Source organism: Crassostrea angulata, chromosome 10, assembly GCF_025612915.1.
Source record: "Crassostrea angulata isolate pt1a10 chromosome 10, ASM2561291v2, whole genome shotgun sequence".
Taxonomy (NCBI): Eukaryota; Metazoa; Mollusca; class Bivalvia; order Ostreida; family Ostreidae; genus Magallana; species Magallana angulata.
In genome coordinates, this window is record NC_069120.1 from 6,585,447 (window position 1) to 6,601,110 (window position 15,664).

The following is a 15,664-nucleotide window of genomic DNA, read 5'->3' on the forward strand; positions in this document are numbered from 1 at the left end:
TCCATCCATAACTAAGGCAAATTTAACAATTTTGATTGATCTATTCTTCATCAAATACTCATTTTTAAGTTATTTTAAGGCTGACTTAAACCCAATTCGGGAGTATGTATGTAGAAAAGTAAATAAACTTTTTGCACTTAAAACTTTTTTAAAGAGTTGGGTGCCCTTTAAAAAAATTTTAAAAATCATTTTCTGAAAATTTGTCTTGTAAATTATGAATTATTTTAGCATATTCTAAGAAAGGAAAAGCTTTTGCACATTTTAATCAAGAGAAATGTGAGAAAATTACTTTTCTTAAAAAATATATCTAAAAATGCATTTTTCCCATAGACTTCAATGTTAACTTCAGTATATGATAAATTTGTTACGTTTTTTTTTTCCAATTTCAGAGATGAATCTTTATTATTTTAAAACCCCTTTAAAATCACACTAAAGTTCCAGTGATTAAACTTGCAATCTATTAGAAATAAAAAATGATAGTTATGGATGGACTACCTAGAGATTTTTATAAATACGTAGTTAGAGTCATTCGGATTTTGTTAAGTCGTACCAAGAATCATACATATTTCTTCTCTTTGTTTGTGTTACAGTTGGTTTTTGGTTTCAGAATCTGCCCCTGCAAGGACTTTCAACTTTTACTCCTGATGTCAACGGAATATCCACTCGTAGCTTTGCAACAAGCTTTGCTCTATTATTCGTTAGATATCCTTTTGTTTTTTTTAGATTCCTTTTAGAAATGTTTTTCTACGATTTCTTTTAAACAGAAGACCATATTGCCCTTTTTAACATTTCACGGGCCCGAAACACGTTCCAGTTACGAGCATTGCCATACATTACCAAAGGATTTAGAGGTTAACGTCTACCCATGCAAACAATCACGAAAGAATTGGGGGTCAATCACTATCTTTGCGAGTGTCATTTCGTGTTATAAACTCACCCTTTTTAAAAGAACAAAACCGAATGTGAAATATTTGGACACAGTTTGGTATTTTCATTACATATCTGAAGAAAAGTGCTACCACTACTAAAATTATTAGTTGTGTAGGCAGGCATTTGTATTTGAACTTATTTCGTAGTTCGTACGTTGTATTTTTTCGAATTGAGTAAGTCATTCCAAGTATTTTTTCTGTTTTGTTGGAATACCTATTCGAACTTTTTTTTTTATTTTAAGAAGCTATCGTGTTATCGTGTAAAGGAATACAGGAACATCCTTAAAAGCTTTTAACTTTTGTCAGCGACGGAAGACCCGCTCGTTTCATTGCAACGACATTTTCTAGTTATCATTTTGAAACAATAATAAAGAAAAGATCCTAAGATTAATGTTCTCAACAATATGCTATCTTTAAAATTGCTAAACACTTGTTCAACAATATATGTATATATTTAAAATACTTTCATTTGATATGGTTCTTCAAATTAGGGTCCTATATGGCAGTTAAGTCTTCTTTTTAATACTCTTCATTTAGCATTAATGTACCATAGACTATTGTTCAAATTGAAGTAATCTCCATACAGTTTCTTCTTTTATTCATCAGTATAAGGCGTTTAAAGGGGCCTAAACAATTGGTCTTTAAACTTATGTATCTAGTTAATTTGAAATAATTTTTAAAAACTCTTGAACAAGTTGTTGCTTCAAGTCATCCTTTTAAGAATATTACATCCATGGACATTTCGTAAAGAGTCCCTTAAACGCAGCATAGGGCAAGCCCCTTAATGCTACTTTGTGTTTGACCTTTGTTTTATAAAATAATTTGTTATTATAACTTATACAACCAAATTGTTAATTCTTTCACAAGATTTGATTTAACAACAGAAATGTTTTGACAGAAAAAAGGGGCTAGCCGTTAAAAAAAAAAATGACCAGAAAGGGCTAGAAAATGACAATGAAATTATTATGTTACCAAGAGAATATCAGGTGAAAGAATTGAAAACCTGTTTAGCGATGTGCTCCATGAACCTTTTGTTTTATATGTTGTTTCTTCAGACTTTGTTAATGATTTTTCGTAACAAATGTTTATTCCGATAATATTTCGAGCTCGATGCATTCATCTTGATTTTTGTTGCAAAGTTGTCATAGTTCTACTTGGTTTTGTAAAAGTATATATAAGTTATATCAACGATCAATGCCTAAACGGAAGACAAATCATAGCACCGAGCCCTCACGGTCCACAGAGCCTGGCCTGACTTTAATATGACAAAACCCCAGAAAATATAATCTTAGACATCCTTCTTTCCTATTCATCTAAATGCCAAATGCGTCAGATTCCGCAGATGAATCCAAATACATGTCGTTTAGAGATAGCACTCTTTCTATAGTTAGTAACCATAAATTGATGTCGGTATTTATATGTCGAAAGATTTATTTTTACTACTTTTTGTTATTTTTTTCTATTTATGCTTTAGCACACCCTGAATGCACCACTGCTTTATTCCAAATTGAATGATAAAATATTCAGTATAAATATTATAAAAATAATTTCTACCTATAATGTCCGGCTTTACAGTATCCAAATAAATGGTTGCATAAAACGACTTTCCCATGCAATTTAAAGGCCTTTTTTCTCAAAGGTGTATAAATATTGACATAAATTATAAATGTGTACACTTACCTTATCTGTACAGAGAATGTTGTTAATGATGTACTGCTGTTTCTAATAATGAGAAAGAAAGTATTGATTTTTTGAAAAGAGTAATTACATGGATTAATCAAAATGTGATAGACATATACAAAGTGATATTTTGTAGAGACTTTAACTGTCAAATGCATACAAATAATAATGATAAAAGCGTTGTTGTCCTAATGATAACTTTGAAAACATTTTCTTTTAAAGATTGTTGGTTATCAAGTGGAAAAAATTACAAACAAGGCTTAACATGGAGTAATTGGGATGATGTCCCTCAAAGTAGGACCGATTATTTATGTAACATGATTTTTAAAAAGATAATATACATCATGTTTTATATTAAGAGGAACGAAGTGGACCAAAAACCCTTGGCTAGCGAAAATGAGGCATTAAATTCGTTTAGGTAAAATTGAGGTAGCTTTATCATTTCAAAAATATCGGAATTGTTTGAATTATACTCAGCCGTCTTTAAAAATCCAACACTGTAATATTTTGTTGTTGCAAAATATCGCTTAGTGTTCTATGTGTAATACTTTAAGAATTTATTTTCTATCTAAACGTGGTCTTTTAGCAGCGTAGAATTTTCTTTCTACATCAATTATTACAATACAACCTTTTTTAAAACACGTTTTTTTAAACAATCTGATAGCCTTTGTTTCTTATACAATATACAAATATAAGATAAAATGTAGATTTGATGAAGGAACAATGTGAAAGAAAGAAATTCTTTATGCATTAAAAGGTAAATTGAATGTCCATACACTGTTTTAATTAAGATTTATCATATTTATCAAGATATTTGTGATTATTTGAAAATAGTTATCTTGTTTATACTTTATGTGATAAATGGTGATGTGCGGAAATATGGCATTGGTTTTGTGTTTTCTCTCTAAAAGACAAAACCTTGTTACTTGACATAGTTTTTTTGTGTTTACCTTCAAAAAAATCATTTCTCGGTTAACATATGTATAAGGCTAACATATCATTATACAACTGTTCCATATTTGGCGAAACTGATCTTAAAGTTTTCGTTCATTGTTTTTGAGAACGTATTAGTAATTCATACTTTGATTTTGTTTCAGTTTTTTACCACATACACAATAAATTCGAAGCACTGGATTGTTGTGTTGGTTAACTATCTGTAGGCAAAGGCAGAATAGTTGTGTTAAATATAATACATTGTATTACGTATACATGATCTCGATTGGTGCTCAGGATTTTAGCATGTCTATTATACAGATGCAAATAATAATTTTACATAATTTTACTATAGTTAAACTCAGTTATAGCGAAGTCCTAGGGCCCAATGAAGTTACTTCCTTATATCCGTAATTCGTTATATTCGTATAACGAATTCGTAATAATATCTATAGCGATTTCACTATATACATGTTTTCTTTCACCAGACTATAATTTTCGCTAAATGAGGCTTAAAATAAAAATGCATTACTTTGATACCTTTAATACTCGGATTGTGAATTGAAAAAAAGAATGAAAATAAATTCTTTCAAACTATTATATTAATTGGTAGTGCTAACTTTTTTTAAACAGTAAAGACATTCGTTATAAAGGTGTTAAATTTCGTTATATTTCATCTCTACGTGACTCAAAATTAGTTCGCTATATCCGTAAATTCGTTTTATCCGAATTCGTTATAACCGTAAAGATTTTTACCGGGAATTCCCAAAAATTTTGTTATATCCGAAAATTCACTATATCCGTGTTCGTACTATACGAGTTTTACTATATCATTTCCGTGAATAAATCTCCCTCCAAATGCATAGTATCATTCTTGTAAAAATACGCATACAATGGGGATAACGCCCAGTTTCTCCATATACCAAAAAAATGTTGAGAAGTAAAGTTTTTTTTCAATCAAGATGCCTACTGACTTTGATGGTCACCTAAGTACTATAGCCTTTAAATTGACATGTCAGAGGGTGTCTTTTTAGCATTCTAAGACTCATTTTGGAGTTTTAACCCTAATCCAAAACTTCTGTGACTGTTATTCCTGCCATTTATAATTAGGTTTTTTAAACATAAATTAATAAAGGGAGTGGGGAGGAGGGAAGGGGTAGAAAAAAATGACTTGCATAGAACCCATACCGGTATTTAATTTAGTAAGACCAAGTAACAGTTTACTTAGAAGTTTTGATTTTTGGTTTAGATTGCCATTTTTGTCCTTCTAAAAAGGCCCGAACCTCTGGCCCAGGGGTAATGAATTTGACAATTTAATTGCATGATTTGAACATATTTCATTATGCAAATATATATATTTACATAAATGGAGTATGCAGCAGGCAATGCCCGTGTAAACTTTCTACATTTTAAAATTTAGGTAGAGGGCTTCATAGCTATGAATTAAGTTCTTCTCAAATATATATGGAAGAAGAGAACATGATTTTTGATTAGGATAAAAAACATTTTCACTGTATGGCCATAATGGCCCCGCCCTAGGACCTGGACCCCTGACCCAGGAGCAATGAATTTCGGTAAAAGGCTTTATGGACATCATAACAATGCATTTAGTTATTTTTTCAAACATAAAAGGGAGTGGAGAAGACTATTTTTAAAGATTTAATATCTTTTCACTTTGTGGTTATATGGACCCCGCCCTAGGGTCTGAATCCCTGATCTAAGGGCCTTAAATTTTACAATATTGGTAGAGGGCTTCATAACCATTCTAACATTGCATTTAGCTTTGTTTCGACATGTGAGGGAGCAGAGGAGATGGTTTTTGTGAAAATTTTGCTGTTTTGCATATTTGTCCCCACCCCGGGGTGGTCAAGTCATGAATTTCACAGGTGACCTAAATCGTAAATCTAAACGTTCAATTATTATATATCAACAATTTCGAAATCCCGTATTTCACCGCCATATAACGGGACCGGAGTAACAACTTTGACAATTCAGGAGGCCGATTTTATTATTTTTATATTGAACCATATGTCATTTAAAGCAACTCTAGTTTATTTGCGAAGCTTTAAGAAAATCGACCTTCTGGTTCTTTTTAGGGACCATCTCAAAATAGAAGTACATTAACGATAGGAATATAAAGGAAACTGCCATTTTCCGCATTTCAGAGCAGATTTCAAAAATATCTTTTTTCCCTTTTTTTATATGATGAGTAATATAATTTCCTACCTTCTATTTAAGAAATTCTAAACTCTACCGTCTGGTTGTTAGTTGGGGCCATCTCAAAATATCGAAATGCAACAAATTTTGCTATATATTTTGAGCATTACGAATAAAGATTGGTATGATGGATTCATTTAAAAAAATAATGATAATGGCCTCAAGAATAACAACATTCTGTGTATAAAATTTTTACTTTCTTTCATGTTATTTCTTATAACGTACTCCTTCAAAGCTTTATTTTATCATAACGTCATGAAAGCACTTTAGGCATCACGTCTTCGCGCTTGGTAAACGCATCTTCGCACTTTTGCTCCTTCGCCTTCGCTCTATCGCCTTTGTAACTTTGCATCTTCGCCCTATCGGAACACCATAGATATATGTAAATGTAATTGTTAAAGGGGCATGGTCAAGATTTTGGTCAAATTCTATTTTTTTGTTTTCATTATTTACAATGCTTAAGGAAAGCATTTCTACTGATCAAATGAAATTTGAGGGTCAGTTGTAAAGTTATAAGCAAGATACAAGGCTCACAATTCTTTGTAAACAAGGCTCATGCCCTGTTGTTGTTTACATAGGTTCAATATACCAGTAAAAATTCTTTTTCAAGATGATTTGTCCATCTTCATCTTTCAGCTCTGTAACTTGCTTATAACTCAACGAATGACACTCAAATTTTAGTTGCCTATTGAAAATGTCTTACTTAAGCGTTGTGAACATTAAAATCGGAAAATTATTATTGACTAAAATCGTGACCATGCCCCTTTAAGATGACAACCATACCCCGATGCAATACGTCAATGTCTTGCTATAACGGAAGTATTTTCAATTTCTAAGATATACCCCTTCTTTCACTTTAAGTTTATTTGAATATGAATTATAATTTCTGTTACTTTCTGTAAACTGCAGCAGTAAAAATTACAATAGTGTAAAGACTATTTCACAAATAATAAAAAAATATATTGAAAAACTTTAATCTACAAGAAGGTCATTATTCTACAGGGATCACTTTTTTTCATGTGGAGTGTGCTCATTTTTATGAAAATGACACTTATTCATCAGGCAAAATAGTCATTTTTCTACGTAGAATAATGACCGGGGGTCATTTTTCTGCGTATAATAGTGACCGGGGGGTCATTATTCTACGTCGAAAAATAACCCCCGGTCATTATTCTACGGGGGTCATTGTTCTTCATTACACAGGCCTTCTTAAATAAAATTGAGAGTCAAAAGGTAAATTATATAACCAAATTTAGCTTTAAAAAGTATACATTATTACTATTACAAATATTTATGCCTTAGTCTTTGATATAGATAACTGATTAATGTATGAAATGTATGCTATTTTTGCCTGATGTTTAATTATACACATATCTGTATATTTTGTAAACAAAATTTCTTAAACTTCTATTATTTTTCTCTGTAGTAACGCCAAATTTTTATTTTATAATGCTTTTTTTGCCTTTTTGCATCCAACTTCCTATCCTAAAATACACTTTCATCAATGAATTATTCCCCTTTTTCACGCATATTCAAACATGACTTTGTCCACACGTTATCTCATCAACTATCACAGCTAATGACTTGAAATTTTTATGCAAGATGGATTCAATATTATATTTATGCCCATTGCTTTTTTTATTTTATCAAAAACCATTTTCTTGAAAGCTTACCTGAAAAAACCTGAAACTGTTAATGTCATTTGTTTCTCAAAGTTTCTATGATATTGAACATCTGATTTCGAATGTCTTTTTTTATTTTGTCAAGAATATTTTGTTAATCTTTCTATAAAAGAAAATTAGCTCATACATGGGTGGAGGGGCGTAGCAGAAATAGAAAAAAATATTTTATTCATATGTAACGTAATTAAGGGTTTCAAAAGGACAAAATCTTTGATTATTTAACTTCTGAAAAAATGAAATATTTTGATGTGCATATATAGAAAAAAGATTGTTCAGAATAATGTTGTTAACAATATTCTACTATCAAAATTAGGTTTAACAACCGCAGTTAGGAGATGAAGGATCAATGCAAAAGATGTTTTATTCCAAAAATCTAAAAAACACATATTTCTGAACCCTTGCTCAACAAAATGTGTTTGCAATCATGAGAATTTTCATTTAATGTCAAGAAATAGGGACTGGTCTCTCAGATTATGGTCCAAAAGGGGTATTTTATTCATGACTATTTACTGATAAATATGTTGTAATATTTTTGAAAATGTTCATCTGACAGATATTCAGAGAACAGTAAAAAAAAATTCAAAACACTTCTTGAGCAAAATGAGTTCGAAATCACGAGTGTTTTTATTTGAAGTCAAGAAATAGGGGCTGATTCCTCAAAGTTGAGACCAAAAGGGGTCTGGAGTCCTTTATCCATAGCTTTAAACTAATAAATATTTTGTAATACGTTACAGAAGCAAAAAATGTTTATCTTATTGAACAATAAAATGCTTTCCATCAATGGGGATGTATGGCCATCTTGTACCTTTGAGAATAAGAATGTAAAAATTTCTTGAACTGACTTGTTTCTGCCAAATTGGCCAAAAATGTTCCCGAAAGATATAAAAGCGATGAACACAAAGTCCTAATTGTCATTTTTTTTTAAAAGTATGCTTATAAAAACAATACAATGTCTTTTTATTCACTTAGAACAGCTGTCGAACAGCAAAGGTATTGATCATTTAAAAACCCGGAAAAAAATATAAAGAGGGTTCATTTGTGTCCTCTCTACAAGCAATTGTGAGGAAAAGTTTAAATTTTTGCTCGTTTAAGTTGTAACTTTCTCTCAAAGTAGAATGCTTTTAAAAAATAAGATGTAAACTTTTTTAATCTAAGACGTGCACTTTTTTAGACCTCTATTCCACATTTAAAAAGAATATATTTATTTTATACTTATAGAACTAAATAATCCACATAAAATAAACATGAGATAGGTATAGAGATGTATATCAAATTCAAAATGGGTTATTTTGAATTGACACTTATTTTTTTCTATGAAAATATAACGTCAATGTGTCTCCATAAACACAGCCCTTACCAAAATATTGACCTTCTGGCAACACATTCTGGCATTATTGCAGCAATACTGCAGCAACATTCTGGCAATACATCGCGGCAATGTTGCTGCAGTAACGTTTTTCGTATGCAAATGAGATTGCGGCAATATTGCCAGAAAGATGTTGCCGCAAAAGTTTTGTTGCAACACATTGTTGCGACAACCACGTGCACCTTTCTGGCAATACTTGAGATTGCAGCAATATTGCCAGAAAAGTGTTACGGCAAAAACTTTGCTGCAACACCTTTCTGGCAATACATTTGCATATGAAAAATGACATTGCAGAAATATTGGTTCAATGCATTTTCTGTGCTCTGGCATCAATGGTACAATATATGTAATATTTATGAATAATAAATGTATACAACAAAGCAGTCATGTATATTACATTAATCTACAACCAAAATGAAGAAAAAATCTTTAATTGCCATTACAGTTTTATTTTTTTAAAGATGCAAAAAGGTTACAACAAGACTAACATTTTGCATTACATTAAATTTGGACTTTCAAAAATAAAAAAAATAAAAAACAGTTTGCGATTACACAATATTAAAGAAGTAAAAAAATTATTTTATTCAATGTAACATGCACAAAATAAGTATTGAATTAAAAATATAATGTATAATATTAGAGACCTGAAACTGGAATTTCAACATGCTTATAAAGGATACCAGTTAAAATTAATAATCTTTCAATTTAACACATTTCATAAATACAATAAACACAAATCATGATGAAACTTGACCAAAAGTACTCAGCCAATCAGTGACAATTTATTGCTGCAGAATAACATGTATTGCACTTGACTGACACAACGCGCACAGACGGATATGGACAAAAGTTCACTGTTTACCGTAAGCAAAGCTCAAACCATATAGTTCACAAGTTCTGCACAACCACTTGCTGTATTACGATTGATCAAGGCATTCGTCCTAAGCATTCCAAATGTCCTTTTTTGACAGTCTCGTGGGCATTCTGATTTCACACATAAACAATCACAAAAACAGCTATCACAACAATATCCACATTGGAATTCAGCACTGTTGTGTATATGTTCCTCTTTATAATCTTATACAAATTACGTCATCATTCTTTTTAGGTTGCCAGTTTCACCATTCATTTAATCAGTAAGGTGACAGCTTTTTTTATGGTTTTCTTCAGGTCTGTGTAACCCAGGGCCGACCTACTGGGAAGATAAATGGATTTCATATAAGCACATTGGCAATTGTTTTCAGATTTTAAGCAGTTTCAAGGGGGGTCCAGACCCCCTCCCCCTTCAAATTTGTTTTAAATTACATTATAAAATTACCTAAAATATGCCTCGGACCCCCTTCCCCTGGCAAACTCAAATAACCGTCGGACCCCCCCCCCCCGGAATAAAATTCTAGATCCGCGCATGGTTCTTAAACAGTGTTAAACCCATTGGTATAATGGTAGATCGCAGTCTTCGGTTTATATTCTTATAACAAACATGTTTAATCTGCCATTCAATGAATATATTTTTATTGCTAAACTTACTTTTTCAAAAACGTGTTCATGCAGATGGTGCAGGGGATGTCAACACTCGAATCGTTCACTCAGATTCGTCCTCAGTTCAGCCGTTGATTTTTTTTTTTACAGATAAACACTCCATTGACGGTGTATTTTTTAACCTTGTTTACAGATAATTCCCGTATTTCATTCATTTCACCATCTCCAGTGATGGCAGGAGGCTCGATGGCAGACAACATGGCAGCTTGGCGGCTAGCGATTTGATCGACCAATCAGCGCGCGCGTAACTTAACATTGAAACGAAAGTAAAAGTGGAAACAAACAGCATACGAAAATTCTTAATTCAACATGCATCGAGCAGTTTAGATACTCAAATCTAAGTAGACTGATATTTTAACTTAATAAAAAAGATACAAGATACAAATATTGACTGCGGTTGAGGGCAACATTGATTATATTAGCCCCCGAGGGACGAAATATTGCCCGACGCGAAGCGGAGTGCAATATTTTCGTCCCAAGGGGGCTAATATAATCAATGTTGCCCAAAAACTCAGTCAACATTTGTTTTGTTATAAGAAGAAACAAACCAAAATTTAAGAAAGTAATTGAAACAGATCGCCGTAATTTTCTCAGCTCAACAGAGAATTCACGAATTCAATTTTGTGCAAAGTTCATTTCCAAAATATCCTCAGCATCAAACGGTCACTAGTGATATTCCACCGCCCGTAAGAATTAACATACAAATGTTCTACCTGATTTTACTTCACAGTAATTCGCAAATCCTTATATCCGTTATGATAGCAAACCGTCGCATTGCGCGTCCGTTGTTTACTTGCCTTGGCTGACTATCTATTATGACGTCACCTTGTTTTGGAGTCGCGAAGAGTTATTTACGTAATCGTTTACGAATCAACAAATCAAAAGCGATTAATTGAAATAGAGGGAATATTCTCTAGATATTACTCCTAGCCGGTCAATATTAAAAAAATATTGACTGGTCAATATTTTTCGGACGAGCCAATATTACAATTATTGACTATTCGTCTATATAGAGTTTTATAGTAAGAATATACTACTGAATATAATAATATACCGTTACAAAAGAACAGACAGGTCGGTATTCACGTAAAACATGAGTGGGGGGGGGGTGATTCAAACAGTCTTTTATAGTGAAACATCGTAACCATGCATAACAGTTATATGCCATTGAAGGGAATATCACTGGATTTTTTTAATTGGATTTTCTTAGAATAAGACTTCAATCATAAAATATTTATTAGATTTAATTTTTTCGACTTTTTATTATTTTTTTGAGGAAAAATATGTATACAAAAGCAATTCATGCAATTATACTTGACAGTTTTAGACTTGTGCTGAATGTGTAAAATTTTATAAGTCTAAATTCTGCTAAAGCTTTTGCAAGCTCGGTAAGCATAATAAATCAGAGGAAAAAGAAAAGTTTGTGGTAAACTTCTGGCAAATTTTGAGGTGTTATAACTGAAATCATATCTAAATAATTGATAATTTTTATCCCCCCTCAGCTGCTCAGCTTCTCCTTAAATTATAATTAAAGCAGAAATCAAGTATGATGCCTAGCAGTATTGCCAGATCGAATTATATATTATGTATAAATTGGTTCATGATTTAAATGATCAAATACATGTAGATGTTACCAGAAAATTATTTCTGGCAGTATGATACTGAGTGTAGCCAGAATATTACCAGAAGTCGTTGCAGCTAGTGGCGATATTCTATGTGCAATGTTGATATATTTTTTTTTACAGAAATAACTCTAATAGTATTGCCAGAATGTTGCCAGCAGTTATTGCCGCTAGCAGCAACACTCCAGCAGTATTGCCAAAATGTTACCAGAAGTTGTTGCAGCTAGCGGCAACATTTCACTAGTCTCAAAATCTGGTTTCTGGTAACAAAAATATGTTGTTGCAATAGTACCGCAATATTGCGGCATTGTTGCAGCAATAATTTTACTTTGGTAAGGAAGGAGTTCTAAGTATAGACTGGATTTTTCTTGTTCTAAAAATAAATCTCATGCCGACTTATAAAAATAAGGTACCCAATTTTGAGGCAAATTTACTACTTAAATGAGCAAAATTCAAACATATTCTCAACAAATGGTTGTAAAGAGGACACCAATGAACCGCCTTCATATTTTTCAGATTTTTAAATCTTCAAATTAAGTCTGTACTTGCGCAGTTCGACAGCTGTTCTGAGTTATTGACAAGGCATTGTACTGTTCTTGTATGCATACTTTTCAAACAAAATGACATATAAGACTTCATATTTATTGCTATTATATCTTTTGGCAACATTTTTGGCCAGTTTCGGACAGAAACAAGTCAGTTCAAGGAATTTTTACATTCTTATCCTCCAATGTACAAGATGGCCGCACATCCCCCTAAAGTTACAAAAGTTATAAACTTTCTTTATACTGTTTGAATCAAACGCATTTAAAAGTATTTATGATATATTCAAATTATTATACCTGCACTTTCTAATACTTTCTCAAACTGCTCTTACATCTTATAAACCAGCAAATTGAACTCTTGGAGTTTGATTTGGGGTATCGTGTTGTTTTGTAAAATGGTTTCAAAAATTCTCTGTTAGTCCTGGGGGTTAAATAATTGGTAAAAAAAAATGACTTTTTTCACAAAAAACCTTCTTCCTCGAACTCCTACATTTTCAACAGTAGACAAATCTTCTCTCGGAATATGTTTTAGGGTATCCTATAGATGTGCAATAAGGTTTCGGAATTTTCAATTTTGACCTGGGGGTCATTTAATGGCTGAAAAATGAGGGTATATTTTTTACAAAAAAACAGGTTTCAAAAACGCGTCATTTTTTTTTTGGCAGTAGCCACATGATCTTCTAGAATATGATTGGGGGTGTCATATTGAAGTGTGATCAGGTTCCAGAATTTTTTTTTATTAAGGGGATCAGTGGGCAACAAAAAATGACGTTTTTTTGCAAAAAAAGTATGGTTCCCAGAACTCCTCTTACAACTTTTGGAGTAGCTACGCCATCTCTTGAGATATGATTTGGGCTGTCCTATAGATGTGCAATAAGGTTTTCAAAATTTAAATTTCATCCAGGGGATCAAAAAGTAGCAGAAAATTGACGTTTATCACTTCAAAAAAACATAGATCCTAGAACTCCTCTTCTAATTTAATGGATAGACATATCATATCTTGGGATATGATAGAAACTGTTCCATAGATGTGCATTACGGTTTTGAAAAATAAAATTTAACCCTGAGGCCCATTATCTACATACCTTTTGATCCCCTTTAAGGATCAATAATATATATGGTTAAGGGGTGGGGATCTCAACCGTTTTCGATATATTCGTGCACTTCCTGTTCGAGGGGGGTAATGACCACCCCCAGGGCCCATGACCTACATACCGTTTGATGCCCCTTTGTACAAGGAACAAGAATATATATGGTTTAAGGGTGGAGATCTCAACTGTTTTGAAGATATTAAGGGACTTGCTGTTTGAGGGGGTCAGGACCACCCACAGGGCTCATGACCTACATAACATTTGATGCCCTTTGACATCAGAAACATGAATATATATGGTTTAGGGGTCATGATTATAACAGTTTCTGAGATATATGGTAATTTTAAATTCCTGGGGGATGGGGATGACCCCAGGGGTAAGATCTAATAAACCCTATATATTGCCAGTAACAGTCAATATATGATTATGAAAACCCTATATTATTATCTTTGTCCGTTTTCAAGTTACCATTTACAATAGATCTAGAATCTACGATTCTTCCTACAAGGTTCAATGTTAGACCCCACACCCTTTTGACACCCCCCCCCCGAAAAGTGGTTGTCTAACCCAAAATGAGAAAAATCAAACCAGGATGCACACCTAGATATGCAGGCCAATCATATCCTAAAGTTTTGTACAATTCTGTTCAGTCATCTCTGAGAAACAAGTTCATAGCGAGAAAAAAGAAAAAGAAGACGAAGAATAATAATACATGTATTAAGAACTGTACAAAAACAATAAGTCTCTAAATTTCATTCGGGAGACTTAATAATAAAGATTAAATAGAGATAGGATCATCAAACATCAATAATTTAAAGATAAATTGACAATTTCTGATTCTAAGGGGGTCAGGATGACCCCTTAGGGTCATGACTTACATGCCATAATGATCTAATGCACCATGACCTAAGGAGGAAAAATATCTTTGGATTAAGGTGGGGATCTCAACGGTTTTTATGATATTTGATAATTTCAGGAAGAGCACTTGGGATCATGACCTACATACCATCTGAAATGCCTTAAACAAAAAAAACAATAATATGATATGTACATGATATATGATTCAATTTAAGAACCCAGATAAAGATCAATCATCTATGTTTTGTAATACTTCCTATGTATATATACATGTATTAGTTTGTGTTTTGTTCTATACTATTCATGTTCATGACTGTAGTATGGATAAGTCTTATTTTAAATAAATTAAAAATTGTCAAATATATGACTTGGAACCCCCAATCCAAACAAACTCAAATATAACCTGCCCCCCCCCCCCCCCCCCCCCAATTGTCGAATGATCTATTGAAATCAAAATATAATTTGTGTGTCTAAAAACTTTTATGAACTGATAAAAAATGTTATTCTAAAAAAAAATTACATTACACCTTGCATAATTGACAACTGATCTATTGAGATATGATCTATTGAGATATGATCAGAGGTCATATTTCTACCTTAGGATCAATAACTAGTATTCATTGACAAGTTAAAATTAATAACAATAAATGATTCAAATTATAAATGTTTATACTCCACATTCACGCCAACCCCCCCCCCCCCCCCCAATGTTACCTGGTTCTAAAGATTCAGTCTTCTTAATACTTTCTTACATGTGTATAGTACTAAAGTTTAAATCATTTCTTGACTGCTTTTTCTCTCCTGATGCACATTAACATTTGGAAATTGCTTAATTCAGTTTTTAAGATTTATAAACAAAATGTTATATGCAATTGTAAAGTCTCCTAAACATTTAAAGCAGTGTCATCATTAGGCTACGATCTCAGATCTCAGAAGTTAACAAAATATACAGTGTATCATCATTTCCTATTTCATAAAGGCGAGGGGGGGGGGGTTAAAGACAACACCGTCAACAACGTCAACAACGTCATTTATGTACTTTACACCATTTGATGCATCATAATGACATTAGAAGATATTTTGTATTTTCCTGTTTCGTGGGGTCAGAACAGTCCCATAAGGTCATGACCTACATTGTATTTGATGCATTATAATAATACATTAAGATAGAAATACTCCTTCCTTCCTAAATTAACTCATAT

The 15,664-nt window shown here is 32.3% G+C and overlaps 1 protein-coding gene across 1 annotated transcript in view; it reads right to left on the reverse strand.

Moving 5' to 3' along the window:
* Nucleotides 1-15,664, reverse strand: part of LOC128165295 (protocadherin Fat 4-like) — a 125,754-nt gene that overhangs the window by 83,861 nt on the left and 26,229 nt on the right. Inside the window, exon 5 of the mRNA XM_052829690.1 lies at nt 2,610-2,651. Coding sequence (XP_052685650.1) covers nt 2,610-2,651 — 42 coding nt within the window. The remainder of the gene's footprint in view (nt 1-2,609; nt 2,652-15,664) is intronic.